At 30.8% G+C, this 18,996-nt stretch overlaps 1 protein-coding gene across 2 annotated transcripts in view; it reads left to right on the plus strand.

Annotated features, from left to right (window-relative positions):
- Positions 1 to 18,996, plus strand: part of GIIIspla2 (Phospholipase A2 group III) — a 164,208-nt gene that overhangs the window by 104,802 nt on the left and 40,410 nt on the right. The window contains exons 4-5 of one of the 2 annotated variants that reach the window (XM_067050023.1): positions 5,876 to 6,091; positions 12,662 to 12,883. In XM_067050023.1, the coding sequence (XP_066906124.1) occupies positions 5,876 to 6,091; positions 12,662 to 12,883 (438 nt within the window). The remainder of the gene's footprint in view (positions 1 to 5,875; positions 6,092 to 12,661; positions 12,884 to 18,996) is intronic. The other variant, XM_067050024.1, reaches the window with a different exon arrangement.

Raw genomic sequence — 18,996 nt, forward strand, 5'->3', positions numbered from 1 at the left:
GAGAGAGAGAGAGAGAGAGAGAGAGAGAGAATGGGGGGAGGCTAAGTCAAAAGTCAAGCACTCTATGCACATTAGTAAAGATTATATGTAATTTAACTATTGACGATACACTTTCACAACATGATAATTTAAAATAAAATCGATTTTCTTAAATAATTTTAAAGATTGATTACGAATTAAAATCTTAATAGTTACTATTAAAAGTGTTCATACCTAGTGTTTGTAATAATGGAAGATGCAAGACAGCTTAAGCACACACACAGAATTTTTCAAAGCAAAGAAATTACAAAATTCACTCTTTCTCCTAAAAATTGTTTTATTTCGATAGGTTATTGGACACCGGCAATATGTACTATACTTTGTAGTTTGTATCCTTAAATAGGATAAAAATACAAACAACCACGTCTCATAATAAACTGCTAAGAAAAAATACTATTATGAATTGTATTAATTATGAATTACTAGGCCTTACCAAAACCAACAACCAAGGAGCGTTGTTGAACAGGCTGTTAAACGCCCTTTCAAAACTAACAAACAACAAACAATTAAGAATAGTTAAGCGAAAGTGATGTATAAATCAATTATTATAATCAATATATTAAATATATCAAACCAAAGAAGAAGCTGGTGTTGGAAATTTGTAGAAAGGAAAAGAAAATATGGAACGAATATGTAATACAAAGCAATATTTTTTGGCGTAGGTTCATTATCAAGAATTCTAACAGGTTTAAAATATAGTATTGTATATATGATATTTTTAATTACACATTGTATTTTACGTGCTCATTATTTTTTAACTCATTGCCTCCTTAGATTTAGATTTTATAAGTTTATAATTATTTTATAGATTAATTACTTTTTTGAGAGTGAAATTAATTTAGAACACTAATTTATTTTGTTCTTTCTCTTAACTATCTTTATTTTTCTCCAACGTTTCAGCCCTTTCGATCAGCTCAAGTCGATTAATCTTTTAAAAAAGACAGACTAAACAATTATAGGTTTGATGAAGTAACTGTTGTTAAATTCGGAAAAAAATAAAGACAGTTGAGAGAAAGTATCAGAATATATTTGCGTTTTAAATTAAATTTTATTATTTTTGTTACACATTACAATCAAAGTATCATAATACGAATATTTAATTGGTAATGGAGATGTTATAGCCATGCACATCGTTATAAATAAATTAAGTCTATTCATTCATTCCTTGAATTTTCATTATACCAGTAACATGTACAGTAAACTAATATATGCGCTAACGACTTTCCAATACAAAGCTATCAAAAAGAAATAAGCAGACATGGAAGACCTCCTGGAGTTGGTTGCCGAAGGACATCGCTCAGGAGCAGTAAAGATTTTAATTTATCGCCGGGCTACTACGCTCATAACCCCGGCGGCGGGGAATAAAGTCCCGTCCAAGACTCTGAAATATAAGTGTAGATATTGCCACAGGTAATAAATGTCAATTATTGGGAATTTTATGGCAGTTTCGGTGGGGGCGGTTGATGTTTTAATTGGGAGTAGCTAACCCATTCTTTATAAATTGCAGCGATTCCAAACATGAGCTATTCATGGTAATATTGTAAAATATTATTTTATGACTTCTGGGTATCATTAAGAGCTCCAAAGCCTCATTTAAATATCAATTCTTTTTTTTTTTCAAGAGAGTTTTTATTTTTTCTGGAATAATTACTGCCTTTAGTCTAAGTAACAAAGATACTTGAAGTAAGATGAAATTCGTTAGAAAATATAGACAGAATCCAGGCTTTACAAAAAAAAAATGTATTCGGTAAAAATGTATTTATACCTTCAAATTCAGGAGCAAATATGGTTTATTAATGGTTTAAATCAGTTATGTCGTAAAATAGTTGAAATTTTATTTATTGTAGAATTATTTTTATTCAGTTTCTTAAGTCTATTTTTATATTTAATCTTGTCACTTCTTTGAGACTGGTTTTATTTGTTTAAATTAAACAGATTGTGGAAGATAGTCCGGGTAGCGGTCAATAAAGGTATCAAAATAGTAGAAGAAAACTATTTATAGTTAACTAACGTTTTGGCCCGCAGAGCTTCAGTTGTCATCTTAGTTTCAATCTGACATCCCTGACGAAGCTCTACAAAATGGGGCGAAACGTTGGTTAAAAATAAATAGTTTTCTTCTACTATCTATTTTGATAGCTTTACTGACCGCCACCCGGTCTACTTTCCTACAATCAACTTTATACGGTCAACTATATTTTACCAATTTAAATAAAATAATTTTTATTCAAGTTAAGTCTGAAAACAATCTTTATCATTTCTTTAAAAGACTTAACGTTTCATTCTTAACCGATTTTAACAAGTAACATTATAACTAATAAATTATCACACCTTAAATATAAATTTAGATCTCACAACCAATAGTTTAAAAACTTTTTGCAGACTATTCTGACCGGGTCATTAATACAAGATAAAATCACCCTATGAAATAATAAACCAATAGAGAATCATATTAATTATTAATAAGCTTGCCTTAACTTAAGTCTAATCACCTATTTTATCATTTTTCATTAAATTTTAAAAGTTTTAATTACAGATTAAACTTAACAATACTATTACTTTCTTATTACACAATATTTTTAACCTTCCTTAAAATCAGGTCTGGCACAAATTTGATTTGTTTTAAAATGTCTAAATTTTTATTTATTTTATTATTAAAATTTATATCAAAGTTGAATTTAAAATATAAACGTGAAATTAACCCATATTTTTTATAAATTAATTTTGCTTAAAATCTCAGCATATTCAATTCTTTCTTTTAAAATACCCCACCTGTAGATTTCATTTTTCATTTTATTTCTTATTTTAAGCCAACTTAACATTGTACATAGGCCATTGACAACTGAGGAGTTGGTAATAAAAACCCTACCTATTAATAAAAAAAATTAATATATATAATGCCCAGTATTACACGAGTTTAAACAACATATTATATCAAAAACATCACAGGCCATACCGTGCAAGCCTCTACAATTACGGGTATTCGGTAAAAAAGCACGATTTTGAAGTGGTTTAAGCAAGAACATAGCACCTGGAAAATAAAAGATAGAAGATTGCAAATGAGGAATAAAATGAAGATATATATATTTTTTTCATCTTCCCATAATCAAAATAGTGCAGTTTTTGCCTACAATCTTTCAATTAGAATTGCGTAATGGCAATGATACGAGTAAACTCACGAAAAAAAAATGGGTGCATTTCAAAAATATATCGATTTATATTACACTTTTACCAATGTATTCATATATCTCAGGTACATGTAGTTCTTCTAAGAGTTAAAGGGTTCGGTCGAAAAACATGGTTACTGATAAAACGAAAACTTTTACAAGGTTAAAATGATTTTTAATAATGCATTACCACTAACAAGTAAACAGTTACTGAAACTTAATATCAACATTATTCTCTTAAGAAAAAAAATTTCTTAAATATTCTTTCACTAATTTCAGAAATGAGTCTTAAAATAGCAGTTGATGGTACAAAAACAAATCCATAAAAAATTATTGCTACCATGTTATACCATCACACGCCTCAGCTATTGTGCTTCAACTTTACACCTCTATTTAAAATCAGTGACAATAATACATTACACTCCGACAAGGACTTTTAAAATAGTGAATAGACTATGAATTGAGTAGCTTATACAATAGAGAGTGTGTATTTCCATTCATATTCAAGACACTAATGCGTGTATGAATATCTCCATTGCCAATAAAACATTTATGTTATTTCTGTACAGTCTAGATATGTGAAACATACACATTATTAAGGAATGCTTACAGCTACTAGTATAGATGAACATTGCAGTATGTACACAAAATAGAGAATGCACGAATCATTATGCGCTTGCATTAGCAGTTTCCTTTCCAGGTACCCTAACTTGGAAGATTGCATGCTTGCATATTTAAATGTTTCTTCTGTGCTTTTAGATTATTTCAGCGCATTTGTACTTTGTAAATAGGTTAGTGAAATGCGCCTTCCTTTTTTCTTTTCTTTTATTAATTAATTCAGATGAATTGAATCTTTGCCGAATCATAAAGAATGATCACTGGCTTATTATTCAATTTATTCCTATCAGTAGAAGGAGGTTATAAAAATCATAATTTTGAATAAATACACAGGAACATATGCCACCTTAATAAAAGGATTATGTAATTAGTAGGTAATTAATAGAATATAGGATTTACATTATTTTCTGTTAAATTTACTTTTTTACACTTAAGATTAAACTACTGATGGATGAAAAATGTTTCTTTTTTTCTAACCACTTAATTCATTTATGTTACCCAAAAACTCCCCATACGCCTTTTCTAGTTTAAATTTAAAGTTAACGTAAATATAAAAAAAAAAAATTAAAAATGGTAATTTCACTGGGATGTCGATTGAAAATTGATACTACCGAAAAAACGGTCCATGAATTTTTAGTCAAACATTTTCATCATGAATATATAAATTTCTTCAAAATGACTAAAATTGTATGCAATAAAAAAACCGAATACATTTGTCAACTAATATTTCAATCAGATAAAGAATCAATTGGATAAAAAATTGATTTAAAAAAAAGTAAGTTTTTTTTTTTTAATTAAATCAAATCCGGGAAAGAATGCAAATTATGATTTTCCTACAAAATAAATGCTTTGATCTAAGCGTAAAATATAATTATTTCCGAATCTGCCCCCTGAAATAATTACATATAATTGGAAAATTTAAAGTCGCAGATAAATGGAAAAATAAATAAACTCTTAGGAAATAAAACACTGAAATAAATTAGAGACATAATTGCATCAAAATATAAATTCTATTCTAAATTGTTTATCGTTTATAACAACTACAGCTAAAGTTTTAGGCGTTAGTCGTTTGAAGCAACTTAAAAAAACAACTAAACTATTTGTTATGTAGTAGTGTCGCTTTATGTTATTCGCGACTAATAACTAAAAATTAATAATCAGTCTTGATTATTTTGTATAACAAAAATTTAGTCGTTAAATGGATAAGTGTATCCTATTCTCTAGAAATGTCTAGGCAATAATTCTTTCATTAGAAATATCAACTTATTTATTTACATTATAATTAATCGCATGATAAACTAATACGTTTTAAAACAGTCACATTGATATTGTTAATGAAATTATTGATGAAAAAACAGACCTCGAAATGTTTTTTTGTTTTTCTAAAAGGGAGTTTTAGTTTTAATATGAATATTTTCATTTTTCAAAAATACATATGCGCATGCTAAAATAAATCTTAAAATAACAATAATAAAACATTCCTTGCTTTTAATAAAGGATAAAATTAAAATGGCACGGGATGTTATGATGAAAAATGCTCCTCAACCACATTTATCAGTTCGCTATTTGATAATTTATAGACATATTTAATTTGAAGCGTTTTCGTAAAGAAATGAGAGTTATTATATCGTACAATGATAGTAACAGAAAAAGAAAAGTAATCTCGTGGCTTTAAAACAATTGTAAGGGCAATCCAGCCTAAAATAAATTATTGTCATTGACCGATGCGCCTCGAGCCCTAATGTTAGTAGGAATGGGACTTATTGTTCTAAGGCTAATAAAGCAATAGCAACATCGTAAATTGGAGTTGATAGAAGCTAGCTAAGCCGCCTCAGACAAAACCAGACGAGTTCGTTTACATCTAGCATGTAGAGCTCACCTCTAAAATCCTTGAGTGAAAACTCAAATTATTAAATATACAACCAACAAAGCAACCATTCTCTAATTTGTGTCATCAAGACTAATCTCAACCGTCCAGTGCTTTAACTAACCCGAGCAGTAAGCATTCCTTGCATAGTAATGATGCAATACTGACGATGGTGAACGATCCCCAGAGCCAGCTGGAAGCACGCCTTTATGACGCCGGGCACGAAGTGGTGCGGCCCAAGTAACAACGCCCGGACCTTCGACGAGCTGGGAGTGCAGTGGGAGGCCGACCGCTGCTGCCGGCGGCACGACCAGTGCCAGAGGTACATCCTAGCCATGTCCCAGGGCTACAACAACTTCAACTTCAGCCCCTTCACGCTGAGCCACTGCACCTGCGACAGGAGGTAGGTCTGTCCCCATAATATTTTACACTTTTCAACGCACAATGTCTCGTAAGGCTACATCATCAGGCAATATGTAAATTTTTTACCAAAAGTTCTATAGCTGCACGCTTATAAAACTGGCTAGTACTCACATGCACAAGTGTGTAGATGGGGTATTTTGATTGGTTGTCACAAGTTTTTCATTATTAATGGTCAATTTGCTCTATCTAGCCTATGTTTTCGGGCAAAAATGAAAGGTAGCTTGGTGCAAGTACTAGTTATCTATCCAAACCTTTGTACTGAGTTATTATTATTTTAAAACTGTCAACAGATAGACATTTCTGCTCTCCCTGCTTTAAATAATGAAAGATTTTTCTCAACCTTCTGTATCTATGATCGGCTCGAGTTCAAGACTGTATAGTCTAAGATTCTATCAGTTGTGAATAAGTTCTGTATTTGTTTTTAGTAATAATATAAGTAATTGTTTTTATATTACTTTTGATTTTATATTCATGCGTCCCAGTTACTGAAGATTAAGAAAGAAGTTTTTATTCATGCAGAAAATAAAAAATACTTATGTCTGTCCTCAGATATCACTTAATATGTCACTTAATGTTTCAGAAATCAAAGATTAGATATATTCAAGCATAACCAATCGAAACGTTAAACATATTTCAAGGATTGTGAGGATCATCTAATTTCGCTTACGGATGCGCGGAAATTAATATCCAGATAAAACAATATTTAGCCGTTTAAACAGCTTTATTATCAATTTGACTCTTGAAGATGTCAGCAAGAATTGGAATAAATATTATGTATTTTCTTCCGCGATTATAACAACCATCTAAAGACGCTTTATATCAAGCCATTGTTTTTTGTAATTTTTCCCACATCGATTTCAAATGTTATTCATTTGATTGGATATATTAGTTATGTAATAATAAAATTTTTGAAATATACATTTATAATCCAAATTTGAATCCATGATCAACAGCTGCTACGATATAAACGTGTAATATTTTCTCACATTTATTCTATTAATATTGTTGTGTGTGTAAAGTTGTAATTTAAATTATAAAACTGAACAACATCATAATATTTCACAGAACTATTTTATTTTTCTGAATAGCTAATATCCTGGCCAATATCGGTCACGGATTACGTTGAAATTTAAATAAAGTTTAATATGATATATCTAAGGCACTGTAAGTATGTTAATAATTTATTTTAGTAATAACAAGATTGATTTGATACAAGTGACAGGTGAAAAATTGTGCCATAAATCAATTTGATAAGCAACAATTATGATAACAAATAGCTTTTGAGGTTAAAATATTTTTTAATACCTGGCGGCATCGGGGAAATATATTAGATTATGCTAAGTGTTATATCAAGCTTCCCGGCTTGGGCTGTTTAATTAGCCTATCTCCCGCCAAAACAGGTTTTGCCTCGCAAAAACTGCAAATGGCGCCATTGGGGATGGACCTTTAAAGACATCTGTTGGCTTGGACCTGTTCCGACCTCGCTGGCCACCGGCAGACATGTCTTGCTTGAGCATTAATCAGTCTAGAAGCAAAAAAAATATATATATATATATTTTATAATCGAATCGTAAGTAATTAGGTGACTTTATTCCACTTTTTTTTAACGAAACTCTAGGTTATTTGTGACTAAAAAAAAAAACTATAGGATAACTTAATTAAATTATTTATCACACTATAATCAATTTTACAAAAATGATACTAGAAAAATGTTTTAAAGATGAAGTATCTACTTATAATAAATGATGTAAATATTTTTAATGTTTCCTAAAATAAATAAATATCAACTTAGTCCCTCCTAATAATACAATATTTTAACTAAATATGACAAAGACCTGTTCAAATGACTGCGACTGGAGAGTTCAAACGCTCGATTTTCTCTTATTTTTTCAGTCTCTTCTGCTATCTCTATTCCTATATTTTTTCCATCGTTCAATTATTAAATTCTTTCATTGTTCACATTTATATACTTGTTAGCAACCTAAAATGGTTAATAATTTCAAATATGATACGTAATAACACAAGTAGATATAAGACAAATAAAAAACAAAAATTGCACAAACTAAGAGACAGAAAACTAAGGAATATTTTCTTTTTAACCGCAGTCCTCCCCCCAATCATCTCCTTTAAAATTAATGGTACTTTAGAGGAATTTTTTTTTTTGAAAATTCGGAATTCAAAACCTGTTCAACTACATTAATGAAGATAAGATCTAGCTAATGTTAAAGATTACTTGATTACACATATATATGCTGATTTTAATCAAAATTTGTAGATCCGTTTTTAAAAAATAGAAAATTTTTTTTCGTTTTTGAGCTATGATGTTCACACACCGCCAATATTGAGAGACTAAGTTATTTGGACTCAAGGGATCTCAAAACGTGTATTGTGTAGAAACTTTGCAAGATCCCAATGCTTCCCTTTATAATATATTGCATTTATAAGTGAGTGAAAATAGAAATTAAAATTACTCTTTAGGTGGAATTCACAAATAGATCTGTTATAGTGTAGTACCACGAATCCCAAACTTTTTAAAAAATATTTAATCAGTTTAAAATCAACCCCTAACCTTGTAATATATCACATTTTAACTAATTTTTGATACAACACCTACAGGTTTTTCAAATAATGGTTGATGAATTGAATCGATGAATAAGTTTTATTCACTTCTTTTATTTATTCATTAATTATTCATTTGACCTATATAATTAACAAAACTTAACAAAAAGAATTCATAGTTCTTACGACAAACTGAATATATGAAGAAACTAGCTCACTCATAAAAATTCCTTACTTACAGTATCAGAGATCTTGACAACATCACGTCTTTTGTTCACTCGTTGTGGCTGATGTACAAGGATGATAATCATTCTAGAATTTTTTAAGCCTTCTCCTAATTGACATCAATCACGATCAAAACAAGAAGTTACTGTTTGGACTTAATATTTTCTGTAATACCATTTTCACTGAAAATATTAATTTTATCCCCGTGATACTACATAGGACTGTATTGGTAAACCGCAAATCAAATAAAAAATGTATAGTTATTATTATTCATTCCAGTTTATACTAATTGTACTATTTTATTTTTATTATTATTATTTATATACGTTTCTATTTTTAATTTTAGTAAGATGGAGTATTAAGTTTGTCAGATTATACTATTTCAATAACTGTAAAAAATAAATAAAGCTATATCATGGTTTTATCATTATTATTTCTATTTGACCTGAATGATACCGATTATATCATTTATTCTTGTTCACATTGACGTCTCCATTAAATTAACGAATTACTCAGATAAGATAGTAAAATATTAAAAGGGAAATAAAGATAACTACTTATCCGTTGGCCAACAGAGCCATCAACATCTTTCGGTACCCTGTGATACTCCAACTGACATAAAGAGCCGACGTGACTCAGCTACCAGTAGCACACATCACTCGCGGACAGCACTTCACCCAGCTATCTCCTGTCAATCTTGAATGAGCACAAGAAAGTTATTGTGTCGTGTCGAGTGTGGGTGGAGGGCTACTTGGCTGACAATTAATATTCTAAAATAATCCCGAAACTGCCGACATTAGGGTGAATCCACAGAGTCAAAATAATGCACATAATTTATTTATTACTTAAAATAAGATATATATTTTTTTTTTTTTTTGAAGAGAGGGGGAGCTATTACAAAGAGTTATAATGATCACACCAGTATCAATAGGACAAATTTCCTAAACTCCTCTATCAAACATCATCAGCTATCATGCAACATAGAGACTGTTGTAGCCGAATGTGTTGAGTAGGTTCCGAATTTTCGAATGACCATGCAACCTCCAGCATGCAGCGGCGTCAGTTCGATTCTGACCTAGGCAGGTGGACTTTTATTTCGTGCTAATCAAACTTCAGACATGGCCTGGTCGGGGTAAAAAAAAACACCAAAACATTTGTTTTTCGGATTAGATTATAGGAACTATCTAGAGAAGGCCTTAAAAGCAGTATAAGTCAGAATTTTAAAATCGGTTACTTCACTTAGGGCGGGCCTCGCTCTAGAAATAAAAAATAATTAAAACTGAATTAAAAGATTTGCCTTACTGTTTCAAATGAAATAAAAAATTCATTTGACTTATTGATTTACTCAACTGATTCAAGAAGGCTGTAGAGCCCCGTTAAGTTTAACACAGGAATATCACCATGTACCAAAGACGCGAAACACCTCCGACGCTTTTTCAAATGCACTCTCTATGTGTAGTAAAAGATACCCCTTCACAACCACTTCCTCATTCCTAGCCATATATCTATCCACATCTCATAGAACTTAGAAAATAATAGTAATAAAAATAATTAAAAAAATAAGTAATCATTTTATCAAAATCTTAATATATAGCTAATTATTTAATTACATACCTGATAGAGAAGATGCACTGACCTTGGAAAAAAAAAATTTCTATACAAATAATTTTGTTCTGTAAATACAGAGACAAAGAACAAAGAGTGATATGACCAAATTCATGAGATTATCATGAGATCGGGTTGTATTTGTCCGATGTTTTAAGACGAACTTACGAGATCATTCTTGTGTAACATTTAAAAAAAAATTGCTATACATCTGAAATAATGGAATAAGATAGTTACAATATTTCACTTTTCTTAAAAAATCAAAATTTTCAACAACTACTGTTCTAAACGTAACTAATAAATCAAATTATCGTAAGAAATTTGGAAAATCTCTCCTAGACTGAACTGAAAACCAAAAGATAATTTTTATCTCGTTCCACCTTATTAGATTATTACCCCCACACTCACACCTCTTTAAGATTGATCTGGCTTATTATTTCAATTGAGGAAACTATATCCGTTTCTAACCGGTATACAACTCATTAAATATCGACTGAGCATATCCCGTAATCTATCTCATGCTTTCACTTTAATATCACAGTTTATTGGCCTCTGGTGGTTAGTGTCAGTAGCAAAGTAATCAGAAGGTGATTAAGAGATGATCACGATTTCGAGAAAATAACGACAGTGGATCAATATATGTTTATCTACAACTTAATTTAGTGAATGGGACAGCTTCACTATGTACTACCATTAGTGTAACCTCCGATGCAAGAAAACCATATCATGGAACTTACATATATAAATAATTTTAAAAATTAATTTCTATCATACTTAAGACGGAAACTCATTTCAGGCGGTTCTAAAAACTTTTAGTAATCAGGTAGTTAATTTAACAAATTAATGAATTAGGTGTTTATTTTGACTTGCTGGAGACTTAGGGCAGAAGCAGCCGGAGAACAAGAAATCATAATCGCAATAAATGGAAGTATGACCAAACCCATACGGTCTGATTCACTAATTCCTTTCATCACGTAAGGGTGTGAATCTTCAAATGAAAACTCATTCTTAGTACAGTTTCCGTAAAGTAATGTTCCATTTTCTTGCGAGTGTTATGAGAACTATAGAAAAGTCTAAGTTCCTCGACCTTTTGAGATTGGTCCTCAAATTATTTTTGTTTTTTTTATTTGAAAGGAATATGGTCCGGGTGCGGTAAAAAAAAAACAACTCAAATAGTAGAAATATACTATTTTAACTATTTGAGTTTTTTTTTTTTGACCGCACCCGGACCATATTCCTTTCATCTTTACACACGGTCAACCAATAATCTTCCAGTTTTTTTTTATTAGTTGTGTAGTCCAGTTCAAGTGTATTTAATGTCACAACAATTTTTTTCTGATTACCTCAATTCTTTTATTACGATTAAAATAGTTTTTGTTTTTCATCTGCCACAGTTCTGGGCTATGCCAGTCAAAATCTATGGTATACTTATGTTCAGAATGCGTTTCGGTTTCGAGCAGAGAGCGCTCCGTGGTCACTGCCGAGTGTGTTACTGAATGAAAGTAGTCAGACTCCTCCTAGACGGTCTAGCATTCTCAATCAAGTGCGCCAACAAAACTTTCCATCAACTATCATCAGTACTTGAGTCGAGCGTCAGAGGGGTTCGGGATGGCCTATCAATTGACGCAACCTTTTGTTCAAAATATGATATTTCCTAACCTTATGATGTAGATTCTATTTTACTTACCTGTTTTTACGATTTAGATCGATTTTATTTTTATATTATTCATCAATAAACCAACCAATTAGAGAAACTACAATAGTAGAAATGAAACATGTTCAGTAGTTTACCTATAGAGGAATGCTAGTATTTCATACTTTAGTACTTTATTTTATAAAACATTTTTAAATAAAATACAAAATATATATTACTGCTTATCTAGTTTTTTTGGAATGAAATCATTTAGATGTTTATAAGTTATGATTGTAATAGAAACTATATTTAAGTAAACATTTATGATATACAAAACAAGGAAGCATTTATTAGTAGAGCTTTATATAATCTGGCTAATAAATTTTATGGCTGAAGGCTGCATTTTAGTGCCGTAGTTATTTGCTTTATAGACATTATAAACACCCATCTATCCTATACATCTATATTACTAATGTACCCTAAGAGAATGTGACAAAGATATACCCTATGTTAACCTTTTTCATCGAGATCACCGAACGACAGAGAGCTGCTGAGGATGCCCGGGACGCTGTGGTGCGGTAGGGGGTTCTCCGCCAGCCGCTACGGCCAATTGGGGCCCTTCTTGGAGGCGGACAGGTGCTGCCGCCGCCACGACACGGCCTGCCCTCACTACATCGCCGCTATGAGCCACGGCTATGGCCTCTACAACTGGAGGCCCAGCACTCTCATGCACTGCTCCTGTGACAGGAGGTAAGTCTGTAGCCGCGTCATCCTTCCTCAATGTCTTGTAGCAGGTATTGTTCATTTTGTATAGGAGCCCGGAGAAAAAGGAAAAATATGTATATTTACGAATCAGCATTGATGACTCTACCAATCATAGTCATAAGGAATAAAAACCTTAACTTTCAAACCACCTGCAACATAACTAACAAGCACAATTTAAGTTAAAAATAACTTAACAAGCACCCTTTAAAGTATATTAAATTTTCGGAAATAAGAGACCTGATTGGGCTTTTTACATTCAATAGTTTTTCTAAAACTCACTTTTTTTCAATATAACGAAAAATAAATATTTCGAGAATTTATTTGTGCAATTATCATGGAAAGTACTACTCCTATGAACGACGTACAGATATCTATTAGTTCTCAAACGATCAGTAGAAGCAGGTTTTTAAGATATTCGCCTTATGTGGTGTGCCTTCTGTTGACTAAGGAAACGTAAAACTTGTTCAAACGTAAAGGAAAAAACATACTTCTTCAACTTGCTAATTGTTTATTTTTTTAAATTCAAAACCTCACTCATCATTCTAATCCTCATGTGTAATCCCTATTCAGCTCCATTCATCCTTACGAAAATTTAAATACAAAAAAAAAAACAGATTGTTCAAATGTTTTTACATCACAATTAGTTTAATCGATAATGTGCTACAATTCAAAAATTAACCATATCGGTAAATTAAGTTAGTCCGTTGAACATATGTATCATTGGTTCCTAGAATACAAGTTGTGCTAAATTTTTGAAACCCTAAATCGGGGTAAAGAATTGTTGTGATATTTTATTTATATCAATATAAATATTCAATAAAGAATAATAGAAATTAAACTGATTGAAAAGTTGTTTTTGTCATTTTTTAAATTATTGATGTGATCGTAGCAAATGGCAGATTTAGTATTCTATGCATTAACTTAAAATTATACAATATATGATTTCAAATTGGGAGCGTTTATCTGATCGTGGCGACGAGCTTTCTTTTTATGTGAATGTTCAATGTGTTCAGCGATTTGTGGTGTAGTGAAAGAGGTAAGTGAATTAATAATTGATTTTACCGGAAAAGGATCTTAAATTTAATCTTAAAATTCATAATTTTTCGGATTTTTATTAGTAATGCCTTAGGTAGTATAAAAAAGTTGGCTCCCAAAGTTTAATCTTGATCATTTAGTTTTTGATGTGAGTTAGGTTAGAATTTTTATCTTTTTATCCTATTGACCGTTACCAAATTAATGTATATCTGTTTATCGTCACTGTTGTGTCCCCCTTAATAACCGTTTACGTTAGCTTATACCAAGAACAGTGAGAAGGTCCAAATTTCAGTCCATCGAGTTGCCACGAAATAAAATTCAATCCGCCCAAGCCGGAGTGACGTTGCTGAGGTGCGAGTAACAACTAAAGTTTCGTGATTTTTTTAAAATGGACTACAGCGAAAAAAAAAATGAAATAATCTAATATCAGTAATCCTAGAATATCGAAATATTTTAAATCCTAAAGAAGTATTGTTTCGAATGGTGTTCATGAAATGGAAGATTAAACGTATTGGATTAGGTACAAGTGATTCCTGATGCAGACAGCATTTGCGTGTCTTCTGCGTGCAAAGACTTGCCAATAATCCACGGGCAATGAGGTATGCGTTTGGCTGGAGTTAAAGTCTCCAATAAGTTCATGGTTCGAATCCTACGGCCTGAGACCAGGGTTGTTTATTATTAATAAATTATATTAAAGTTTAATTAACTTATATAATTAAGATATTATTTATTTCTATGATATTTATAAGATAATACTTTCTAGGTACATTCATATCCTTATAAAGAACAAAAAATGTTTATAAGGAAAAGATAATCGAGAGAATGTTCAAAAATATTTTTCAGAATACCTCCAGATATATAGATATTTAATGGTTTATTATTCTCATATAAAAATAATCATTATTTTTATTATTTCATCAAATAAAAAAAAAAATAAAGAAAAGTTATTAAAATCGTACCAGAAGGCCCATTAAAGTTTCTGAAACAGAAAATTTCCATTTCTATACTCTAAAAGAATCATTTTTTTTTATTTACATTTCGAAGACATTTTTCGCAACTATTATTTATCATGTGAAACCTCATTAAATGTTTCAAAAAATAAATAAATAAGTTTAAGAATAACAATTGGAAAACAACTTAAAAACTTAGAAAATCTGCTAACTTTTATTCAAAAATAGTTATTTATTATGTTATCAACTAAAGGAATGGAAATTATATTCATTGGTCCCAAGGAGTTGCTGTGGGGTATTATCCCCTTTTCAATCAATTGAAAATCCAAAGAATTTGTAAATTTGATTGTTGGGAACCAACTTCGAGCAATGACAATTTTGATGTAACATTTTACTTAAAACAGTAACTTGTTCGAACTTTATTTATTGATAGACATTACAATCTGTCACAGCGTTGTGAGCAATAGGCAATAGTGATGAATGATCACATTGTTACTAAAATCAAATAAAGGAAAAGAGTAACTAAAATTTAAAAATAGTACGCACATCTCTGAAGTTATGAAATTGGAATTTCACAATCATAATTTTGTTTAAATGCAAACAAATATTGTTGACCAGTCCCAATATACGCAACAGTAAATGAAAAGTTCAAATTCATATTTATACTTATAGAAGGTCTTCAAGTTATATCATAATTAAATACTTAGATGCAGTATATCTTTCAAAAATAAATTATTGATTAAAATCAGTTTTTTTTAACATCTGCAACGCTTCAGGTTTTTTCTCATTTACATAACAATCTGACAACCAATAAATCATTCTCAGAGAACGTATTACATCTAACTAATCATTAGTAAATGTATAACAATGCAGTTGGGAAAAATTTAAACAATTTAATGTAGTTAGGAATTTTGGTCAACATTATAAATTTTGCCAATCCCTTTGCATATTTTGGCAGTTGCAATTTGAAATTTTTTTTTCTAATTCCTTGTTCCTCCCCATTCCCCATATACACACACCGACCTACTGCTACTATGACTCGGTGGTCAGAGAAAACTAGATGAAGAATGAAGTAGACGTAGATATGAATAACCTTTTAAAAATTTCATTTCATAAATTTGTTGTTATTTTAGTACTTTTTCGACCATTACTCCGACCATATTGCTTTAATAAAAAAATAATACGATAAATTTAAATAAATGTTATGCGAAATTAGTCTTATGCCATCCCATTTACGTAAGTCAATAAAACTTTATACACACCTATTCGAAATAATTTTCCATACTATTTCACCCGATAGGGAGAGAAACCCTTTCATCCAGAACTACCTGGACAAGACAAATAGACCTATTAGGCGGTAGTGAATTACTAACTAGGTGGCTGGCTGCCGTTACTGAATAGGCACTTGACGAGGCTAAAGCAAATATTCTGCAGTTCCCACAGGACTGTGGTCGACCAGATGTGGCCTAAGTCAATAGTCGCTGTCTGTCTTCCAGGATCTCAGCAAACAGGGTCACTTGATATCTTACAGTTGGGGTGTACAATTAGTTTCTTAACGCTATCATAAGATACTCAGTCTCTCTAGGAGGCATAGAAAGTATTAGTTGCAGTGAATAGATCCTAGGAAATACATAGCATCTAGTGATGTAGTGATATGAATCTGTTGAAATCGAAATTCGGAGCTGTTTCGATATGGGAAGCTTAATGGAAACTAACACAATAGCAGGGACGTTTCATAACAACTCTAGTCAAACCCCAATGCGATAGGTGGCTAAGTTACATTTATCACTGAGCTTATGTACTCATTTATATGGAAATGGATTATACAACCTAAAAATAAATTGATTCAGCACACCAAAACGTAAGACAGATAAAAATCACTATGGGTCCATTACGCAAAGAACCGAATTAGCGAAATATAGCACTAATGATCCATAGGAGAGAAGGTGGAAAAGAATGCTCATAAAAGGATTAGGTTTTTTAAAAGAAGGTTTTAATGGAAATTGTTGATTGAAAGAAGGAAACTTTTTATATAATAAGCAGGAGAAAAACTACAGGAACCCTGTTCTCAATATTTTGTAAGAACAATTATTTCCACGTGATGTTTTCCCGATGCGAAAAATTGAATTAGATGTCCTGATTTTAAAGCTGATTTACAAGGAATTTAAAGCTGCTTTGTTTAAAATATTGGTCTTGATGTAATAAATGATTTATTACAATAGGTAAGAATCAATATTAGCTATCAATCCTGGATTAAAACTTACAAATATAATTTTGTTTTCTGTGAAATTGTATGTTATTGAATGTTTCCTAATAATATTTAACAGTAAATATTAGATAAAAAACGAAACAGTGATATCAAAAAATATTATTTCATGCTAAGGTAATTTAATTAATACCTATTAAGCAGTATGATAAGGATAAAATTAAGCAATAAAGATTTGAGGCCTGCACAGTAGTGAATACTGGGCTGGGAAGGGCCACGCCCTACAGAAGTGTTACTATGGATACATGTGTAAGCCACGCCTCCAAAGGGCATATCCTTTCAATCTATGAAGTTGTAATACTTCATGATCAAAGATATTATATAGGAATTTTCCTATGGTAAACAACTTTTGGTTCATTATAATCTTAAAAAAACAAAATTAATACTCATTAATCGGCTATTCAAAAGAAAGAAATCTCATAAACACAAGATATTTTTTTCCTTTAACCCATAGTCCATATTAATTTAATATATAATTATTATATATAATAATAGCAATATTAAATACCTTTTTTCGAAGAAATAAAAAATTAAGGATTTTTTTTTTTCAAATTAACTCTAATACGACCTTTGGAACGCTGTATATTTGATCATTTACCCTACATTAGATTTATTACCCTTACAAGGAAAAGGCGAAATATTATTTTAAAATAAAGAAAACCTTTTAAAAAACTTTTTTGTTTTTACATCTCCGGTTCTAATTTGTTTAATTAGATCCTGTTTGTACCCTTTGTTGCAGTTTATAAGCCTTAAACCATTCCCAAGTTTGCTGTAGATTTGTTGAGTCATGTAGAATTTTTTATATGTGTTTGATTTTTCAAAAGAAATCAAAGGTCAATTGTAAGGTGAAAATTTTGGGCCAAAAAATTTTATTTTCCGATATTTTTCGAAAATTCCTATTTAAGGGTTTTTTTGGGAAACGAGAGTGAGATAGAAAAACATTCGTGTCAGTGTGTGTATGCTGTATCCTCACACTAACTATATAATTGTTTCATATAAATTGAAAGTAAAAAAATAAATTATTTATAAAAAAAATCATTAAATCGACAGTTGTGCCTATAAAAGCTCTTATAGTTGCTTTCATTAATTTATTACTTCTCTGGACGCCTCGTTTTGTGGCTTTACAGGCCTATAGAACAAACGCCTTAAAACAAAAGGGAAGATGAATGGGAAGAAAGTGGATACAGCGATTACGATCGGATCGAACAGGAGGAAGACAGTGACAACAGTACTCCAACATGACCCCATTCTCTACTTCACACCTTGCTCGAGGACTGGTAGGATTACAGCTTCACACCCGGTTGATATATGGCCAATGATAAGACAAATCTTTTTCAAACACGAGGCCGGCGCCCAGCCAACAGCTACCAACGCTTATCAACATCAGGAGTCAACATCTTTTATGTTGAGAGTAGCTAATTCTAATTCAGAAACAGTATTGTTCGCATTGAAAAAAATAAGGTTAATTAATTGATTACTTTTAGTTTATTAGTAGCAGCTAATTACTAATATGATTGATTTAATCATAATAAGGAGCGTAAAGGAGAGAAAGGCTTTATTTACAGGCAATGCTGCCCAAATAGAGTTGCTATAAGACACAATATACTAGTCATTATTGTGACATTAATATAAATACAAACATTAAAGTATTAAACAAAGACAATATATTTTTCCTCTTTTTTTTTTTCTATTAAACTAAATACTATAATATAGTGGTTTTTTTTATATAACTGAGGTACTATACATTTCATTTGTTCATGTTTTTATTTTTTTCCACTAATCGGATCTATTTTATCTTCTCTGTTCCACTCTCATAAATTCCATATTTCTCTTTTTCAGTGATCCAT

Source organism: Halyomorpha halys, unplaced genomic scaffold, assembly GCF_000696795.3.
Source record: "Halyomorpha halys isolate HHAL.00 unplaced genomic scaffold, Hhal_1.1 Scaffold126.1, whole genome shotgun sequence".
Taxonomy (NCBI): Eukaryota; Metazoa; Arthropoda; class Insecta; order Hemiptera; family Pentatomidae; genus Halyomorpha; species Halyomorpha halys.